The following is a 19,639-nucleotide window of genomic DNA, read 5'->3' on the forward strand; positions in this document are numbered from 1 at the left end:
GCTGGGACTGTAAGGGGTAGACATTTACCCTTAGATTTTTTTTTTATCCACCCACTCTGTGCTCAGCCCTGTTCTGGGCCAGGGACATGGAGGTAGAGGAGATATCCTGACAGGCTGTGGGGGAGACGGGATGTCTGTAATTGCAACTATAACTCAGACGCCACTTTGATGACTGTCGTAGTGCCTAACATTTATTATGTGCCAACTGCATGCCGTGCACTCTGCCTCACTCTTTACATATATGAACTTTAATTGTCCCAAGAGCCCCTTGGCAGGGTAGGTGAGCATGGGATACTGTGATTATCCTCAAAGGGCGTTCGCAATTTATACATGGTGAAACTGAGGCAGCACAGGGACTCTAAGTAACTTTCCCAGATCAGTCTGACTCCAGAGCCTATACTCTTAGCCTTTATGCTCTGCTACAGAGGTTGTTTGGAGAAGGAAATGGCAACCCACTCCAGTATTCTTGCCTAGAGAATCCGATGGTCAGAGGAGCCTGGTGGGCTGCTGTCCATAGGGTCGCACAGAGTCGGACACGACTGAAGCGACTTCGCATGCATGCATGCATTGGAGAAGGAAATGGCAACCCACTCCAGTGTTCTTGCCTGGAGAATCCCAGGGACGGGGGAGCCTGGGGGGCTGCCGTCTATGGGGTTGCACAGAGTCAGACACGACTGAAGAGACTTAGTGGCAGCAGCAGCATAGAGGTTGTTACTGTGCTGAACCGTAAATGTGGTGGAGACCTGTCAGGCAGGAAGGAGCGGAGCCCAGTTGAGCAGAATGGTGTCCTCCAGGGTCCAGAGGCAGGGGTGCTGCCAGGGGCAGTGGGACAACCCATCTGACGGGGGAAAGGCTCAGGTGGGCACAGAGTGACAGGTAGGCAGGGAGCCCCGAGGGGCCCACGGGGACGGCCTTGAAGCCCCAAGGTGTGGCTTGTGCTCCTGTGGAGGGGAATAGAAATCTGTGTGACCCTCTCCCCATGGCCAGCGGTGAAGAACCAGGTCACAGGCAGCTTCATCCTCAACCCCAAGGGCAAGGAAGCCACGAGCCGGACCTTCACCGCAATGGGCCTGGAGTGGGAGTACGTGGTGGAGGATGCCAAGGAGAGCCTCAAGACCAGCGGGCCCCTGCCCGAAGCCGTCACTGTCCTGGTGAGCCCTCGCCCGTGTGGTGGCCCCTGTCCACTCCCCTTGCTGCCCCAGCCCAGTCCCCTAACCCCCCGTCTCTGCTGCTGAGCCAACACTCCTGTTCCTGTTCAGGTGTCTTTGGGAGCCTGGGCAAGGCCAAGGTGCCCTCCATACTTCCAGGCTGGTGGGATGGGAAGTGAGAAGGGAAAAAGAAACTGCTGTCTCACTGTCTGATCAGAGATGCCCCTTTGGGAGCCTGTCCTCCATAATGCAAGCTCAGAGATAGGGCCCAGGAGGAGCTGGAGGACCTGGGTTGGTTCCCTCTGTTATTCTGCCATCTCCTGATGTCCACTTGCATTGTGACTTTGCCAGGAAGTGCGTCCAATGGCCTGTGGCTCATGGGTGCCGTCTGACACTGCCAGCTACTGTCCCAGCTGGGGCCCACCTCTGCCCACACCTCCTCTTCCTAGACCATAAGCCAGAGCTTGTGGATCAGGGATTGTTAACTTAGGAGACCAGGTCAGGAGAGTCTCTGTTGTCACTGACTGGTGACTGGGAGGCCCTGGACATGCTTTGTTTCTGGTGATACTCTCGCTGGTCAGGGAGGTCCTAGAGGACAGGGTCTGAAGCCAGTTGGTTTCGGTATATTAATTCAATCCAACATGTGCTTCCTGTTCACGCTATATTTACTGCCCACTCGTACACCTATGGCCAGTTGATTTCCAACAAGAATACCAAGAACGTTCAATGGGGAAAGAAGGATCTCTGCAACCAACGATGCTGGCACAACGGGACAGCCACAGGCAGAAGAATGAAGTTGAACCCCTGCCTCACACTGTATACCAAAATCAGCTCACGATAGATCAAAGCCCCAAGAACAAGAGCTAAGGCCATGGAACTCTTGGAGAAAATAGAGGGATAAATCATGACCTTGGATTCCTAGATACGATACCAAAAGCATGAGCAATGAAAGAAAAAAAAAAAGATAAATTTGTCTTCATGGAAATTGAAAGCTTTTGTACATGAAAAGACATTTTCAGGAAAGTGAGAAGATAACCTGAACAGAATGGGGGAAAGTATTTGCAATCATTTATCTGATAAGAGTCTCTATCGTAGACCATCTTCTAGAGACAGGCAGTGTGAGTGCTCTTGTGAGCAGGACAGACCAGCAGACGTGGTTCCTGCCCTTGTTGGAAATTAGGTGTGTGGGAGGGAGAATCACCGATGGGCACACAGGCTGTTCAGGCCAGGCACACAGTAGGTGCTTGGCCTGAGTTTCCCTGTGGCTATGGGTCTGAAAGTCCTCCCCAGGCCATACTCAGTGCTGCCCCCTCTTGGCTTCCACTGGTTCTGCTTCTAACCCCACAACCTGGTGCCTCCTCCTCTCTGGTCTCCCTATGCTGGCCTTGCTCCCCGCCCTCCAGTCCTGTGCCACCTCCTCCTTCTCCCCTCAGGTACTCCCCCCAGCTGAAAGTGGCCCCCGCAGCAGTCTGGCCTACAAGTACATCATCCACGAGGACCTGCTGCCCCTTATCGGGAGCAACAACGTGCTCCTGGAGGAGACAGACACCTACGAGTGGGCACTCAAGAGCTGGGCGCCCTGCACCAAGACCTGCGGAGGAGGTACCAGCCTGCCTGACTGCAGCCCCCTTGTGGGGCAGCCCAGGGCCTCTCGGGAGAGGAGCAGGAGGGGTCAGGGGGCTGAAATTGTCTCCACTTATCGTGGCCCCAGCTCATGCCTCAGTTTCTCCATCAAGGTCTCTGGGGTGTGACAGCCTGCCTGGGCAGGGCCTTGGGGCTGGGCTGGGGGTGCTAGAGACAAGCCTGTGGCAGGGTCTCTGCCCTGCAAGGGCTCCCCCTCTGTGCGGAGAGGCTGTGGTGCAGAGCCACATCCCCACCTGCACGGTGGCAGGGACACCTGAGATGGGCTGGTGGCTTCCTTAGAAAGTGACTTTGGGAGGAGATGTTGCAAAGGCCCAGAGGGAGGTGGGACTCAGAGCTCACAGTCCCTGAGGCTCTGGGCCAGGATGGTGGGGGGCCTGGCAGAACTGAGCCCCCACAGCAGGCTGCCCTCCTTCCAGGGATCCAGTTCACCAAATACGGCTGCCGGCGCCGACGAGATCACCACATGGTCCAGCGGCACCTGTGCGACCACAGGAAGAGGCCCAAGCCGATCCGCCGGCGCTGCAACCAGCACCCGTGTGCCCAGCCAGGGTGAGTGCTTCTGGGGGAGGGACGAGGTGGCTGAACACAAACGTCCCGCAGCCCTGACCTCAGGATGAGGGGCGCTCCTGCAGCACTGGAGCGTGGGGGCGCACAGACCCTGCAGCCGGGACTCTGAGCAGAGAGCACCCACACACCAGACTCTGCCCAGGGCCAGCACTGCCCTCCTTGCCTATCCATCCCCTCTGAGGTTTCTAGATTAGCTTTCACTCCCAGAAAGAGGAAGATGCCGCCTTTGTTCTGTCCCTCCCAGCATCCTTTTGCAGGTGGGGAGGCTGAGGCCTGATCTGTGGACCCAGCTTTCTCTCCATGATCCAGGGGGTCCATGGAGGTGAAGAAGAGCTCAGTGCTTCCAGGGCCTAGGCTGGGGCATGTCCACCAGTTCCTCTGGCCAGTCATCTGGGGCCCAGGGACGTGGCCTGGCCTGCCAGCTCCCAGCCATGGTCTAGCCCCTGATTGGGATTCCCTGGCTCTTTTGAGCACAGGGTCATGTTCTTGGGGGTATTTGAAGAAAAGAGAGGCTTTTTTTCTCTTCTCTTGGGGCTTAGGGGAGAAAAGAGCCGTGATTGGTGTAGGATCGAGATCTGGCCTCTGAGCCTGTTGCCCAGCACCCCCTCAGCCCCTAGCAGGCTTCTCTAGTGGCCCTCAGGCAGGGCCGAGGGTAGTGGGCCGGCAGGAAACCACAGAGAACCAAGTCCGCCCACCTGCATCCCTGGAGTCCTCTCAGGGTTAGGGAGGGGATTCCAATTCATCCTTGCTGACCCATAGCAGCTCTGCTCTGTAGGGTGGAGGGGCCTGGGGCCAGGGTGGGAGCTGGTGGCCGTGCTCGAGCCTGCCATGGCCTCCCTGTGTCCAGCCCCAGGCCATGGTCCCCAGCCCCCTAGCCCTCCATGCTTTTCTTTGACGCGTTACTTTTTATTCCGGCCACTTTCCACACAGACACTGGTGGTCACAGAGTATGTGGGGCTAATGCCTTCATGACCCTCAGCAGGTCACCCGCCAGAAACATGGCTTGTTTCTTCATGTGTTAAATGCCAAGTGAAGTTTGAGGGCTTTTTGTTTTGTTTTCTAAAGGAAGGGTTGGCTGAAATCCCTGGTTTACTAAATGATGCCTCAGGAAACAGAGGAGTGCCATTTGGGGGCTGCCCTCCCTCCATCCTGCCACAGGGATCTTGCATTTTCTCTTTCTAGACAAGAGCAGTTTTGCTTTGGTCTAACTCTTCCAGAGGGCATCTGCTTAAGATGCCACTGGGAAGTTGCTCTGTGGCTAAAGCTAAAAGATGCTTGGAGACCACCAGCTTGGCTGATGAGCCAAAGCTCTGCAGGCACTGGCGGTGATGGTGACAGAGCCTACGTTTATGACACACCTGCTGTGTGCCAAGCACTCCGCCACACGCTTTACGTATACATGTCCTTTAACTGTCCCGAGAGCCCCCTGGAGGCTGGGGTACTTCTGCTTCTGTTGTGGCACATGGACTCTCTAGTTCAGTGTGGGCTCCAGAGCTCATGAGCTCTGTGGTTTGCAGCACACGGGCTTAGTCACCCTGCAGCATGTGGGATCTTAGTCCCCCAACTAAAGATTGAACCCATGTCCCCTGCATTGGAAGGCAAAGTCTTAACCACTGGGCTACCAGGAAAATTCAGAGTGTTGAAAGAATCGTGATGTAAAGGTGGGCTACCTGTGGCTTAGAGCAGTCAAGAGCTTGCAGGGTGCAAGGACCCGCAGGGTGGCAGGATTTAAATAGGCGTTATACCCGTTTTTTTATACGAGGAAACTGAGGAGGGAATAAGTGACCTCCCTAAGGCCGCACACCCGGTGGCTGCAGAGTCAGGTGGATGGCTTGGCCCCCAAGCATTCTGAAGCCCAGCCCTTCTCTCTGGCTCCTGCCTCCTGTGGTTCGGAGGGTGAGAGCAGCTCTGGGAGAAAGTATGCCACAGTCCTGCCTTCCCTCTACCTTTCTCCCTGTCTGTCTCCAGGTGGGTGACGGAGGAGTGGGGCACCTGCAGCCGGAGCTGTGGGAAGCTCGGGGTGCAGACTCGGGGGGTGCAGTGCCTGCTGCCCCTCACCAACGGTACTCACAAGGCCATGCCGGCCAAGGCCTGCCCAGGGGAGCGGCCTGAGGCCCGTCGGCCCTGCCTGCGCGTCCCCTGTCCACTCCAGTGGCGGACAGGAGCCTGGTCCCAGGTGAGCTGTTCTCAGAGGGTGCAAGGGGCTGGGCTAATAGGCACTTACCCTGGAAGTCCAGAAAGAGGGGGCTCTGGGAGGGGGAGCTGCCGAGAGTTCTGGTTGTCCATGCAGGCAGAGTTTCTGGTTGAATTTCTCTCCCTGCATCTGATTTGATTTTTCTCAAAACTGAGTCCATCAGCTCCCATGTATGCTGGAACATGGGTTTGTTCTTGGCCTTTATATTATTCAGTATCTGCTTTGACCTTCACTTAGAGCTAGGATGCGAACTGAAGCACATTCTTTTTAGTATTTATTTTTATTTGGCTGTGCTGGGTCTCACCAGGATCCTCTATCTTCACTGTGGCATGTAGGATCTAGTTCCCCGACCAGGGATGGAAGCTGGGCCCCCTGCATTGGGAGAACAGAACCTTAGCCACAGGACCACTAGGGAAGTCCCTGAAGCACATTCCTGCATTCAGGAAGTATTTACTGAGCGCCAACTACATTCCAGGCACACTGTGCTGGATGCCTAGAACCCATTTCCAACAGACCTGATTCTTGTCCATGTGGTGCTTACAGTCCAGTGAGGGAGATGTGAGACAGTACTAGAGACAGAAGCATGCACCAGCTGCAGCTGGATCTGAGCAGAAGTAAACAGGATAACATATCAGGGAGGGCCTCTTTGAGGTGGTGACATAAGAGCTGTGACCTGAGGCATGAGCCACAGGAAGACCCCAAGGCAGGAACGACCTTGTTACATTCCAGAAACAGAAAGGGACTGGAGCTGAATGGGAGGGGCAGGGGTTGCAGGATGGCTTTGGAGAGGTGGGCAGGGGTCAGATGCTGCAGGGCTTTATGAGGAGTTAGTTATTCTCAGAGCAGTGGGAACCTTGAACGGTTTTAACGTGTATCACAAGCTCTGGTTTCAGGTTTAAAGATCACTCTGGCAGCTCTGTAGCAAGTTCATTGTTGGGAGGTCAGCGAAAGAAAAGGGAGATGATAAGAAGGCTGTGGAATGGTCCAGGGACCACAGGGTCTTGTGTTCTCTTGAAAATTCATTGGGTTTGAGCTTTGAAGACATGACGTAGAGTGAAATGAGCCAGACACAAAATGACGAATATTGTGTGATTACTTAACGTGAGGTACCCATAACAGTGAAATCCATAGAGACAGAAAGTAGAAGGGTGATTGCCAGGGGGCTGGGGGAGAGGGGGTGGGAAGTTAATGTTTAATGGGCACAGAGTTTCAGCTTGGGAAGAAGAATCAGTTCTGGAGCTGGGTGGTGAGGGTTTCACAATAGTGTAAATACACTCAATGCCCCTGAACGATGCACTTAAAAATGGTCAGAGTGTAAATTGTATGGTCTGTATATTTGACTATAATTTTTGAAACCTCAACTGATCACAGAGATAAGCACAATAATGCCTATTATAATATAAAAATATCAGGAAATATTATATATATATCTATCTGTCCATAGGAAATTATACCGAAAAAAACCCCATGGTCTGTTCACGTAATAAAATACTATACAGCAAGAAAAATAAATAAACTTGAACTGTACTTATCAACATAGATAAACCTCAGAAAAATAGGTGAGAAAAAGCACTGACGTATGAAGGACAAAAACACTTCCAATGGGGCTACCATTTATGTAGTTTAAAAAGACACAGCACAATATTTGAAAATATGCCAGAATGCTGATTTATTGACTTTGCTAGTGGGCTGTTTGAACAGGCGTTCATGACCAGCTTCCTCATACTTTTCTGTAGGCTTGAGGTAGCGCACGATACCGAGTATTTGATTTTTATTATTATTAATTTGGGGGGTTGCGCTGGGTCTTCGTTGCTGCATGCAGGCTTTTTCCAGTTGCAGAGAGCGGGGGCTGCTCTCTAGTTGTTGTGCACGAGCTTCTCATTGCGATGGCTTCTCTTGTTGCAGAGCACAGGCTCCAGGGCACGAGGGCTCAGTGGTTGCAGCTCTCAGGCTCTAGAGCTCATTCTCAATAGTTGTGGCCCACGGGCTTAGTTGCTCTGAGGCGTGTGAGATCTTCCCGGACTAGGGATCAAACCCATGTCCCTTGCATTGGCAGGTGGATTCTTATCTACTGCACCACCAGAGAAGTCCAAAACAGAGTGTCTTAAATAACTAAAAATCCCCACACAACCCATGCAGATTTTATATTCTTCTCCATAACATATAGCTTTATTTGTTTGAATGTAAAACAGACAGATTGCTGGTCCATAAGGGACCCCTTACAGAAAACAGGTGACAGCTGGTGGAAGATCATTGGCCCTGTAAGACTGGCAGAAACATTCCAGAGCTATTGTTGCTTGTAGCTCTTCATCCTGGGAAGATGAGCTGTCTTTGTCCCATGGTTCTGTGTGGTGTGTGACCCCTGTGTCGTCACCTGCCCCCGTATGTGAAGTGAACCTTTGCAAGTCCTTCCCATCCCACTAGGAGAGGCTGTGGTCAGTGCTCGCAAAGACCTCAGGAGGCATGGGTTTGATCCCTGGTTGGGGGAATTCTGCATGCCGTGTGGAGTGGCCAAAAGAAAGCCCAAAACAAACAATCCCAGTGACCTGGTCGCATGGGCACCCTCCCTTGCTTTTCTTGAAGTGACCCTACCCATCTATTAGAGCATGGGGGGTCCAGGAGATGGTGTGTGTGGCGGTCCTCACCAAAGGCCTTTTGCTCCTGGCACCCATGCCAGGACACTTTTGATCATGTCTCCGCATGCTGAGTTTTGGAAAGCAAAGTCATTGGATGTCAGAGCTAGACGGGTCTGTGGGGACCCCGACACCTAGCTCTCTTGGCTTAGCTGGTGTTAGAGTCTGGGTTCCTGCATCCCCTTGACAAGGTATCATCAAGTGCATAGACATGCCCCAGGTCCCTTGGACTGGTGGATGGCAACAGGGAGTGTGCCAGGGTGATACACAAATTATTTGAGGACCCAGGTACAAACTAGACACAGTGGACATAAGCAGTAGTGCTGGAAGGGGGTCCCGCAGGCCCCCTCCAGGAGGTGGGGAGGTTCGGGGGTTCTGAGATCAAGACAGTGCTCTTTCCCACCTAGTTGAGGAATATTTGGGCTTCCCTGGTGGCTCAGATGGTAAAGAGTCTGCCTGCAATGTGGGAGACCCAGATTCAATCCCTGGGTCAGGAAGATCCCCTGAAGGAGGGCATGGCAACCCACTCCAGTATTCTTGCCTGGAGAATTCCATGGACAGAGGAGCCTGGCGGGCTACAGTCCACAGGGTCACAAAGAGTCAGACACGACTGAGTGGCTAAGCAGCAGCAGCGGAGTATTTGAAGCTGCTGCATTGACTTGGAGAGGCTGTTGAGTGCAGTCCTTGTGCGTCCTGGTCAAGGATCAAGTCAAGCAGAGGCTTGGCACCCTCCTCTGTACCCTTTCTGTCCTGCACATTGGCTGGGCTTCGGAGCTCACCGCCTCCTTCCTCTGTCTCTCTGCCCACCCCGGCCTGGCCCGCCCCCACCTTGCCCCCCCTCCCCCCACCCTCCACGACAGTGTTCTGTCACCTGCGGAGAGGGCATCCAGCAGCGGCAGGTGGTGTGCCGGACCAACGCCAACAGTCTGGGGCAGTGTGAGGGGGCCAAGCCGGACACGGTCCAGGCCTGCAGCCTGCCCGCCTGCGGAGGTGAGCTGGGTAGGATGGGGGTTGGCCAGCTTCTCTGGCCTAGACCTGAGGCCCAGCCTGACTGGCTTCCCAGCCCACCGGTACCCCCAGTACTAGAGCTTCTTCCCCGCCCCTCCCAGGAAATCTCCAGAACTCCACAGTGAAGGCTGACATCCGGGAACTTGTGACCCCAGAGGGGCAGTGGGTACCACAGTCTGGGCCTCTGGATCCCATCAACAAGATATCATCCAGTAAGTATATCTCTGGACCCTATCCCTTTCCCAGCCTCCCAGTGTCTGGCATCACGAGCACGGGCCGTGCAGTGGAGCAGACCCAGCTTCCAGTCTGTTCGCGTGACCTTGGCCTCCTGAGGTGACTATCGCCACCTCACAGCCTTGGATTCCTCAGCTGTGAGCGGGGGGTGATGCTTGTAATGGTCCCTGGTTCCTTATCTGCTGCTCCAGAGGAATTGAAAGCTGCAAATGTCTCCCTGAATCTGGTGCAGACTCATTGGGCAGCAAAATCGGAACTGAACGGATAAGAAATTAGTTATTCTTTTGTTACAGAAACATTGACATATTTGGTTACAAGGTGACCCCTCAGGCCCACCGGGGATGTTATATAATATGAATACGGTGAAGATTACTTTTCTAACTTCCAAAGTTCTGAATTGTGAATCATATCTGGTTCCAAGGTTTGGAGATGGCAGTGGTAGTTCTGAGCTGTCTTTATACGGCTTTTGAGAGAATTAAATGATAACGTATGCACTCCTGCCTAGCTGCCAGCTAACAACAACAAAAATGGTAGCAGTCATTTCTCTCTGCTTCATGATCCTGAGCCCGACAGTTCACCGTCTCATCTTTCCATCTATCTGCCCATCCATCCATCCATCTGCCTATCCATCTATTAATAAACATTAACCAAGAACCTACCAGGCTTTATGTTCTGTGCTCCTTCCTAGGCTTCTTCTCTATTTCCCTTTCTCACTGTCCCAAGGATCAGGGTCTGTCAAGATGAATAGCAGAAAGATCCCAGACCCTGACTCCTAGTGAGAGGACCAGTTGGTTGGCTGTGTGACCTCGTGCACATCTGTGAACCTCTCTGAGCGCAGCAACCTGATCTATAAAACAAAGGGGTCTGATTAAATGTCTTCAGGTTATCTCCTGGCTCTAGTCTTGGGGCTGCTCTGCTCCTATGCTGAGGCTCAAACGGTGCAAGCGGTCCAAGCGTCTGGTTTCCTTTCCTTTCACTCTTGGGAGCGAAGGGGAGCTCTTACTCTGGTCCTAGAATTCTGGCGCCATCTAGAGGCCACTTGTTTTCCATTTTCCCTAATCTTTGTTCCCCTTAGCCTGCACCCTACCTTTTCTCTCCTCGCTTTTTCTCCTTCCCCCTCCCCCTTCTTCCTTGTCCCCCCCCCCCTCCCCTTCCTTCTCCTCCTTTTCTCTTTCCCTGGCAAAAATTAGTAGAAAGCTAAGCTCCTGACCTCACATTGTTTGGAAAGACCTACCTGAAGTTATCACAAAAATGCAAAAACCATTTTTTGATGACATTTAAGCCAAAGCAAACAAAACTAATATAGTGAGCACCCCTCTATGCCAGAAACTTTTTAAATGCTATTTTCCATAATATTATTATTATTTGATAAATGTCAGCATTATCTCTGTTTTTACAGAAGAAACTGAGGGTTGAAGAGTTTAAGGCCTTGCAGCTTTTAAGTGGTAGAGCCTTGAATGGAACCTAGATTTGCTTGATTCCACAGTTAGTGGTAAGGGGGCTTAGTGTTTCACATGCGTGCTGACTGGTGGCAGGACGTTTAGGCTGCTTGTCACACTGTGTTACCAGCTGCCTGGTCCTGGCTGGAGTGGACCAGATTCCTCAGGGTTGACTGGGAGGTGGTGAGGGTGGGAGATGAAGGACTGAGTAGGTGCTGGGACCTGGTGGATGGGCACCTCCAGCATCAGTCTTTGTGTTGTGTGTGCAGCGGAGCTCTGCGTGCAGGACAGGTCCATCTTCTGCCAGACGGAAGAGCTCGATCGCTACTGCTCCATCCCTGGCTTCCACCGGCTGTGCTGCGAGTCCTGCACCAAGAAGGCCTTGAGCCTAGACCCTGGCCTGGCCTCACCACCACCCTTCTCCACTCCTGGGAGCCCCTTCTCAGCACCCGTGGCCCCTCCAGATGCTGTGGAGCCCTCTGTGGGGCCAACAGGATCAGACCACCGTCAGCGAGACCAACCCACACTGCTCCCAGGACCTCTGGGCACGAGTGCCCCCGTGACCCAAAGCTACTTTGCTCCCCAGAAACCAACCCCTACAGCATTCCGGGGCACTTCCCTGAGTGCCCCCTGGGGCTGGACCGGGGCCCCTACCCCAGCCTCTGAAAACAAAGGGCTGCTCAGGGAAGACCCGAAGCACCCAGGCACCAGCCTTCCCTCCACGGCCCCAGTGACATGAACCCCACCTCGCCCTTCCCGCCAGTCAAGTTTACAATCTGTGCTGCCCCGAGACCCCCGGCTTATAGGACACACAGCGGGGTGGGGACCTGCACGGACTGCCTTTTAAATTATTTGCCTTCTTGTCGTTCTAGTCTGGGGCCGTGACACTTTTCACCCCGTGAAATGGGTGTGTGAGGAAGAAAAAGATCAGGGAAAGTCCTAACCAGAGATACCTCAGCAAGCAGCCCAGGTGACCGAACCGAACCTCTCAGGGGCTCCTGTCTGTCTCTCCTGCGGGGACTGAGGGCCTGCTACCACCCCTCCCTCACCCCCCGCCACTGGGCCCCATACTGGATTCATTTGCCAGGACTTGGGAGGACCCCGGTGGGGGCCCTGTCTACTGGGCCCCTCTGCCCAGAGAGGCAAAGCAGGACAGGGAAGGTGGAGGGAACACTCGCAGGTGGTCTGAGAGGAAGCGGGCTGGGGGAATTCAGCTACACGCCTAGGGTGGGTGGGAGGCAAGTTCATCTCAGACTCAGCTCTTTGTAACAAGAGCTGCAGACAGCTCCTCCGGCCAAGGCCAAGGAGCAGAGTCCAGCTTGAGTGTGCTGGCAGGAAGGCAGTGTCGGTGGCCATCTCTGCACCTGCAAATGGCACGTCCTGTGACTTCCAGTGCCTCCAGGTTACAGATGGGCCTCCTAACCTCACCCCAGCCCCAACCCCCTGAGAAGGGAGCTCTGGACAGCCTGGAGTATGTGTCCTCACCATCCAGGGGATTCCCAACTGGTGCTAGACCCCTGGCTGGACCAGGAATGGCAACTGTGGTCATCGCTTTGGTGCATGAAGGGAGCACAGCCTGGAAGGTGACTTGGTGGAGCATGCGGAGACGTGAGTTCTCAGGCTGAGCCCCATCCGCTGTTGCCCTCTATCAAAGACCACTCCTGCTAGAGTCAGGGGTCTTCTCTCACCTGGCTTAAGCTGGGCCAGAGGTGTATTTGTCGTGCTGGGTAGGGGTAGGACGGTGGCCAGACTCCAAGGCTGAGGACCAGAGTCCACCCATAGCCAGACCCTGGGGTTGACAAGGGCCAAGTGCCCCAGGGCAGGACGTGAGCCTCTGCCCCATGGAGACACTGGCCCACCGTGCTGTAGGGCCTCAGCTGCCCCCCGCCACGTTACCTCCAATGGCAGGTAACTTCCCTGGACCCTCTGGCTGTCTGGAAGCCACCCAGTTCCCAGGACCTCTCCCAGGGGTCCTTACTCTGAGGCATGCAGAGGGTCTCCCAGACCCCTCAGCAGGCCGTAAGGTGCTGGCCAGTTCTTCTGTTCCCAGGGCAAAGGGGCCATTCTGAGCCAGGCTAGAGGAATAGGGACAGTGGGCCCTGGCCTGAAACCCCGTGGAGAATGGAAGCCCTAGAGGGGTTCCCCAGAGGCCCTCTCCACCTGCTGCCTATCCTCTCCCAGGGCAGCTGGGACACACACCAAACCATTCCTGTGCGACCCAGCTCACCTGTATCAAGTGCCTTTGAGATCGAGATCTTTAAATTTTTATGTATTTATTAACATTGTCCTTGGTGTTTGTTTTGGACCCGAGAAAGTTGTGGTGTGTTTTTCTTTTTCTCTCCATTTTAGCAAAAAAGGGACAGCAAAGCCAGAGCTCTACTGTCCTGGGCGGGTAAGATGATTGGGGTTGCGGGTGGACAGGGAGGGGTCAGAGCCACAGGAAGACTTGGCCCCCAGCCTCCTCACCTTGGTCATCCTTGTTCTGGGGTTCCTCTGAACATCACCTTGGTGGAGAGGCAAGAGCAGGGCTGGGGGCCTGGGGGTCCCACTTAGGCTGTTCCACCAAGTAGCTGTGTGGTCTCATGCAAGTCACTGTTCAGAATTTGGTCCAAAGGGTGGAAGCACCTGGGAGGACTTTGGTGGTCTGCATATGGAGGATGTTCTCATGAGCAGAGCTGTTCAAACACACAGGGGATGGCTTCTTTCCAAGGTGGTGAGCACTCTTTCCCTGGAAAAGTCCACGCAGGATATGGATGTCGGACAGGAGATGGAAGGAACATGATGGGTCTTATTGGGCGGGGAGGGCTGATGTGGAGGTTGCTGTATAATTTAAAACTATGGTTCCACGCCTTACTCCTTGCCCATGACAGACATCACTAATCCATTACCACACCCTTTCAATGAGTGTTCCACAGGCCCCTCCCTGACAGCTGTGAGGCCCAGGGCAAGGGCACAGAGGCCCCCTCCAAGGATTTCACATACCCACGTGTGTCTAGCTTTCAAGTCCAAGCTCCATTTATATCCCTGTGCAAACAGCTTCCCCTTGGAAACTAGCCCTTCTAAACACGTCTGTCACTTGGAACTAGGGGTGCATATACGTGGTGACCCAGTCACACGTAAGGGGCTACCTTGGAAGATGCTACCACAGGCCCTAGAACTGCACTCAGGACTGTTGGGGTAAGGAATATTGGAGGCCAGTGTGCTCCGAGTGGAGCCTGCAGGAGGGGACTCATGGACCTTGGGGGAGGGTGCCTGACCTTGGTGCAAGCCACCTTGCCATGGTGGGTAGTATGGGTGGAGTGGGGCCCTCTAAGATCTCCAACACCCCAGCTCTAACAGCAGTACTGGCACATTTCATGGGGCAGGGATAGCACATGGAAACATGCCAATGCTGCCTGTCTTGTGCCCATGGCAGATATTGCCAATCCATCACTGCAGTCTTCCCCACTGAGCCCAGACTCCTCCTGGAGGCCTTCACATAGTGCTCCAGATACTGACCTCCGATCAGTTTCCACGGCCAGGACAAGAAACAGTGATGTTAGACTGGGTCAGTGAATTTACACTTTTACACCATTGGGAACCTTTGTTCGGGCTCAGCATCTCAAAGCAGGACTGCAGTGGCCCAAGCGGAGGAAGAGGGACCAAGAAACCAGCCCCAAGGACCCTCCTCTGACCTCGAGGACCCCACAGAGTCCTGTGTGTGGATGAGACAGCTCTAGGGAGCCTGTGGGCTCTAAGGTTCTGTGGGACCCTCAGCCCTTCTGCTTATCTGAAAAAATGTCAGTGAAAGCGTTTGCCTTGCCCACCTGTGAAAACAATGTGACCAGAAAATGCAAGAGATGGTGGATGAAGGGTCTCCTGGGGGTGACGTTGGTCCCTGGGTTATTCCTGGAATGGGGCTTGAGGGATCCAGTCAGCGTGGAGGATGGATGAGCTGTTGCTGTGCCACAGGAGTAGACCAGAGTCAGGGCTTGGGCTCCTCGAAGTCCCCAGCCTCCACCTGTGGAATCTTGCCGCTTTCCCAGTCTCCCTGAAGCCCTTTCATCCCTGTGGGGACTCTTGCTGTTGGAAACCCAGGCCACGGCCCTGACCAAAAGTTACCCACACCCTGCTTAGAATGTAGAAAGCTACAGGAGGACATCAGTTCTACCCTTACAATAAGAAGCCAATAAGCTGCAGTGTCATGCCTCTTTTAGTCTGTTACGGGGCTGAGTTTTCAAGGTAAGCAGGTGGGTTACATTTCAGAGGGTGACAAGTCCCTCGGGGGAGAGAGAAGCTCCACGTGCTCATCTACCTCTGGCAGAGCATGGAAGGAAGTGGTCAACAGAGAAGCAGGTAAGAAAATGCAACTGAAATGTTAACACACTTTTAAAGGTTAGGGTGACAGTTTGGAATCGTTGGGAGCTCCATTCACAAGGGGAGCCTGCGCCTACTCATCCAGTCTTGTCGATGGTCCTCAGCTGGATGCACACAAGGAAGATCTGGGGCAGGACAGGTGAGCCTCGAGAGCACCCTCTGGGGCTCTGACCAAGTCTGAGAGTACAGATTAAGAAAGCAATTCTCATTCACAGTGCTTCAGGATGCAGGCTACCTATACACGGAAAATTAGAAAGCCTCACTCAGAGAAGTATAAGAATAGCTAAAAGAAGTCTCAGTATGGTCAAGTTCTCAAAAAGACCTATAAATATAATGCTATTCCACTCAGAATTCCAGCAGGCTGGGTGTTCTTTGGAAATTGCAAACTGATCATAAAACTTTTATGGAAATAAAGAGGACCTAGGATATCCAAAACAATTCTGAAAAAGAACAAAGTGGGAGAATGTATACTACCTGATTTCTAGACTGACTGTGAAGCTACATTAACTAAGATGGTTTGGCATTGGTGTAATAGATATGCAAAACAATGGAACAGAATAGAAAATTCAGAAATAGACCCACACAACCATAAGTTCTTAACAAGATGCCAAAGTCAAGATATGATAGTCTTTCCAGTAAATGATGTTAGAAAAATGGAAGCTCTGCATAGAAAGAAAGAAACCTCAACTTTCACCTCATATCATATGTGAAAATTGACTCAGTCAAAATGGGTGATCAACTTAAAGGTAAGAGCTAAAACCAAAAACTTTACAGAGGAAAAACATTTGTAAACAATCTTTGTGACCTTGGGTTAGACCAAGATGGCACTAAATGCACAGACCATAAAATAAAAGGTTGACAAATTGAACTTGATTGAAACTAAAACTTCTACTTTTTGAAAGACAGTGGTAAGAAAATGAAGAGGCAAAAAAAAAAAAAAAAAAGGCAAGAAACAAAAAGCAAACAACAACAACAAAAAACCCAAAAACAACAATGGGAGAAAACCAACCAACAGCACAAGCTGGGAGAAGGTATTATCACATAATATATCTGATACTGGACTTGCATCCAGAAGGTATAAAGAGTTCTTAAACAATGCCCCCCCTCAAAAATGGGCAAAAGATTTGGACACTTTACTGAAAATGTACAATGACAAATAGGTACAGGAAAAGATACGCAACATCACTGATTGTTAGGGAAAGGGGAATTTAAATGGCAAAGAGTGTTTATTTCATAACCATTAGAACAGCTAAGCGCTTCCCTGGTGGCTCAGATGGTAAAGAATCTGCCTGAAATGTGGGAGACCTGGGTTCGATCCTTGGGTTGGGAAGATCCCTGGAGGTGGGCATGGCTACCCACGCCAGTATTCTTGCCTGGAGAATCCCCATGGACAAAGGAACCTGGCAGGCTATGGTCCATGGGGTTGCAAAGAGTCGGACACAACTGAGCGAGTAAGCACAGCACAGAACAGCTAAAATTAACAAGATTGGCCGCATCAGGTGTTGGGAGGATGTTGGGCATCTGGAACTCGCATTCTTTTAGGTAGGAATGCAAAGGGTGCATCCACTTAGAACATTCAGATGCTTCTTATAAAGTTGAACATTCATTTACCTCCAACTCAGTGATGACTGCCTTATGTATTCACACGAGGGAAATGAACACATTTGTCCACAAAACAATTTGTATGCAAATGTCCCTTAGCAACTTAATTCAAAATAGACCTTGACTGGAAACAACCCAAATATTTACCAAATAGTGGATGGATAGATAAACTGTGACGTATCCATACAAGGGAATACTACTCAAGAACAAAAAGGTGTGAACTGCTCATATGGACGTGCACACATCAACATGCATAGATCTGCAGAGCGTTCTGCTGAGAGAAGACGACAGGCCCAAAGACTACACACCAGATGAGTCCCTTCATAGGAGATTTTGGAAAAGATAAAACAGACCACTGGTTGCCAGCGCTGGGAGTGGGAGAGAGGATTGTGAGTGGGCATGGGAGGGCTTTGTGGAGGACTAGACATGCAGAGGTGCCTGGATTGCGGTGGTCCCACTCATTTTAAAGTGAACTCTCCTATATGCAAATTATGTATCAGTAGAAAATATTAAATCACATAATGAAAAAAAATCACATAATGAAGGTAATGGGAGACGTCTCACCCAAGATCTCTGCAAATACACTATACTGTTTTCCTGGAGAAAACATCTGCTCCTTCTCCCATTTTATTCCCAGCATCACCATTTACCACCTGGGTGGAATTGGGAGAGTTGTTTTATGTTTCTGAGCCTTAGACTCTCATCTGTAAAATGGGCATACTTCTTTCTATCAGAATTGCTCATCACTCTTTGAGGTGCTGAGTGCTGGATCTCTGCTTACCTAGGAGGTAGGCTGCTGGAGGAGAGGAACGATTCTTTTCTTATTTGTGTTCTTCTCTTTTCACCCCCTGACTCCCAACAGGCCTCAATAGAGGCCTCTGGGACTCCTGGCTGCATGATGCTGCAAGAAATTTGTAAGGACAGCCAGAGGCACCCAGGCCAAGCCCTCGGCTCCTAGGCAAAGGACCCGTTCCTGCTGCTAGGACTCTCTGGGAGCAGGTGACCACCCAGGGCTGGCAGCGCCTCATCCCAGAGAAATGGGAACAAGAGGGCACCCGCCTAAGTTCAGAGGCCCAGGACAAGCTCAGGCTCCACACCAGCACTTGGCTTCATGTGCAGGCTGCCCATTCACCACCCACCTTCCAGCCTCAGCTCCCTTATTTGCAAAAAGGGAATATGAAATGACTCACAGGTTAGTTTAGAGCAAAGGAGACAGTGTCTATGAAAGTGTTCAGCAAGTGAGGGATTATGGTTGCTCCTAAAATTCTGGTGATGGATAGCAAAATAAAAGAGACCTGCAGGGAGCCAGGAGTTGGGCTGGGGCCTGGTTCAGTTCTGCCTCACAGAGGCCCTCCCTAAAGCCATTTGGTGGCTCTCGTCGCCCTTAGGGAGGAGACCAAAGTCCTTCCTCTGGCTGCTGAGGCCCTGGTGGTCTTCCTCAGGGGATGTTTCTCCACCTCTGCTTTAGAAAACTTGGTGCACTTAGGGGTTGATCTCCGTGGTGACTGAATAAGTCCTGTCCTCCCCCTGGGACTTGCTTTTAATAAATGCAGCATTTGCAGGATGAGTAAACAGGGATGCACAGAGGTGGTGGGTTCTCTGCCTCCCTGCAGGGCCCCACAGGGCTCCTGAGCTTCTCCCTAGGACCCAGGCCCTGGAAACCAAGAGGCAGCTGGAAGCCAGGGGTGAGGGTGGGGAGCCCACCGGGTCTTGCAGCTGGAGGTTATGTCTCCTTGGAGGAGATTGTCACTGGCTGGATCAGTGAGAGGAAGCTTAGGCCTTCCATGCATATAGGATTAGCAGCAGGAGACAGTGTACAAATGTCTGATCCACCTGTGCAAATGGGTAAACTGAGGCCCAGAGAGAGCAAATGGCTATTCCCAAACCACGCCAGTGGTGGCAGGGACCAGGCCAAGAGTCAAGTTTTGCCTATGGTCAAGCAGTATGTTCCTGACAGATCTCAAGTCTCTTAGGCTGGTGGTTTCCTACCCTTTGTCCCATCAAAGGTCTAAGTGCTATCTGAGGTGGAGCGTAGGCCTGGGGAGGTGATAGGAGTATGGCCTCAGGAGTCTCCTGTGGAAAAGAGCAGAGACCAGATTACTAGGGTCTAGTTCTTTTTTTTTTTTTTTTAAAGAGACATCACTGTGATTATCTCTTAAAAAAAATTTTTTTTTTAATGTGGGCCATTTTTAAAGTCTTTATTGAATTTGTTACAATATTGTCCTGTTGTTTATGTTTTTTTTTTTTGGCTGTGAGTCATGTGGGAATCTTAGTTTCCAGACCAAGGATGAAACCCACACCTCCTGCACTGGAAGCATGAGTCTTAACCACTGGACCACCGGAAAAGTCCCTGGGTTCTAGTTCTGACTCCGCCACTCATTGTGTGACCTTTGGCAAGTTATTTAAGCTTTCTGAGCCTCAGTTTCTTATCTATAAAGTGGGGATAATAATACATGTTTCACAGGGTTAGAGTGAGGATTGAATGGCTTATTTTTGCCTGCGTTGCATACATAGTTGTGGTCCATGCAAAGCCCTTAGGACAGCGTTTGCACACGGTAAGTGCTGTGTGAGTCTTAGCTACCATTTCCAGCCTCACTCCCCCCTGCCCCAGCCTCCTGAGGGGAGAGTGGTGGTGAGGGTCCCATGCAGCAGATTCAGGGGGGCTGGGTATGGCCAGGGGCACAGAAACCTCCATCTCCAGCAGGCTGTCCTGCTGCGGGCTGCTGACATCCAGGAACTTCCTGTGTGGCCAGGGTGACTCTGAGCAGAGGTAGCTTAAGAAGGGGTGGGGGTGTGCACGGGCCAGGCCACACT

General features: G+C 52.1%; 1 protein-coding gene across 1 annotated transcript in view; it reads left to right on the forward strand.

Annotated features, from left to right (window-relative positions):
• Nucleotides 1-13,181, forward strand: part of ADAMTS14 (ADAM metallopeptidase with thrombospondin type 1 motif 14) — a 94,639-nt gene extending 81,458 nt beyond the window's left edge. The window contains exons 16-22 of the mRNA XM_055586736.1: nt 988-1,151; nt 2,582-2,750; nt 3,209-3,341; nt 5,328-5,535; nt 9,047-9,176; nt 9,296-9,406; nt 11,137-13,181. Of these exons, the coding sequence (XP_055442711.1) occupies nt 988-1,151; nt 2,582-2,750; nt 3,209-3,341; nt 5,328-5,535; nt 9,047-9,176; nt 9,296-9,406; nt 11,137-11,606 (1,385 nt within the window). The 3' untranslated portion in view covers nt 11,607-13,181. The remainder of the gene's footprint in view (nt 1-987; nt 1,152-2,581; nt 2,751-3,208; nt 3,342-5,327; nt 5,536-9,046; nt 9,177-9,295; nt 9,407-11,136) is intronic.
• Nucleotides 13,182-19,639: the final 6,458 nt, after the last annotated feature.

This window comes from Bubalus kerabau, chromosome 1 (genome assembly GCF_029407905.1).
Source record: "Bubalus kerabau isolate K-KA32 ecotype Philippines breed swamp buffalo chromosome 1, PCC_UOA_SB_1v2, whole genome shotgun sequence".
Classification (NCBI taxonomy): Eukaryota; Metazoa; Chordata; class Mammalia; order Artiodactyla; family Bovidae; genus Bubalus; species Bubalus kerabau.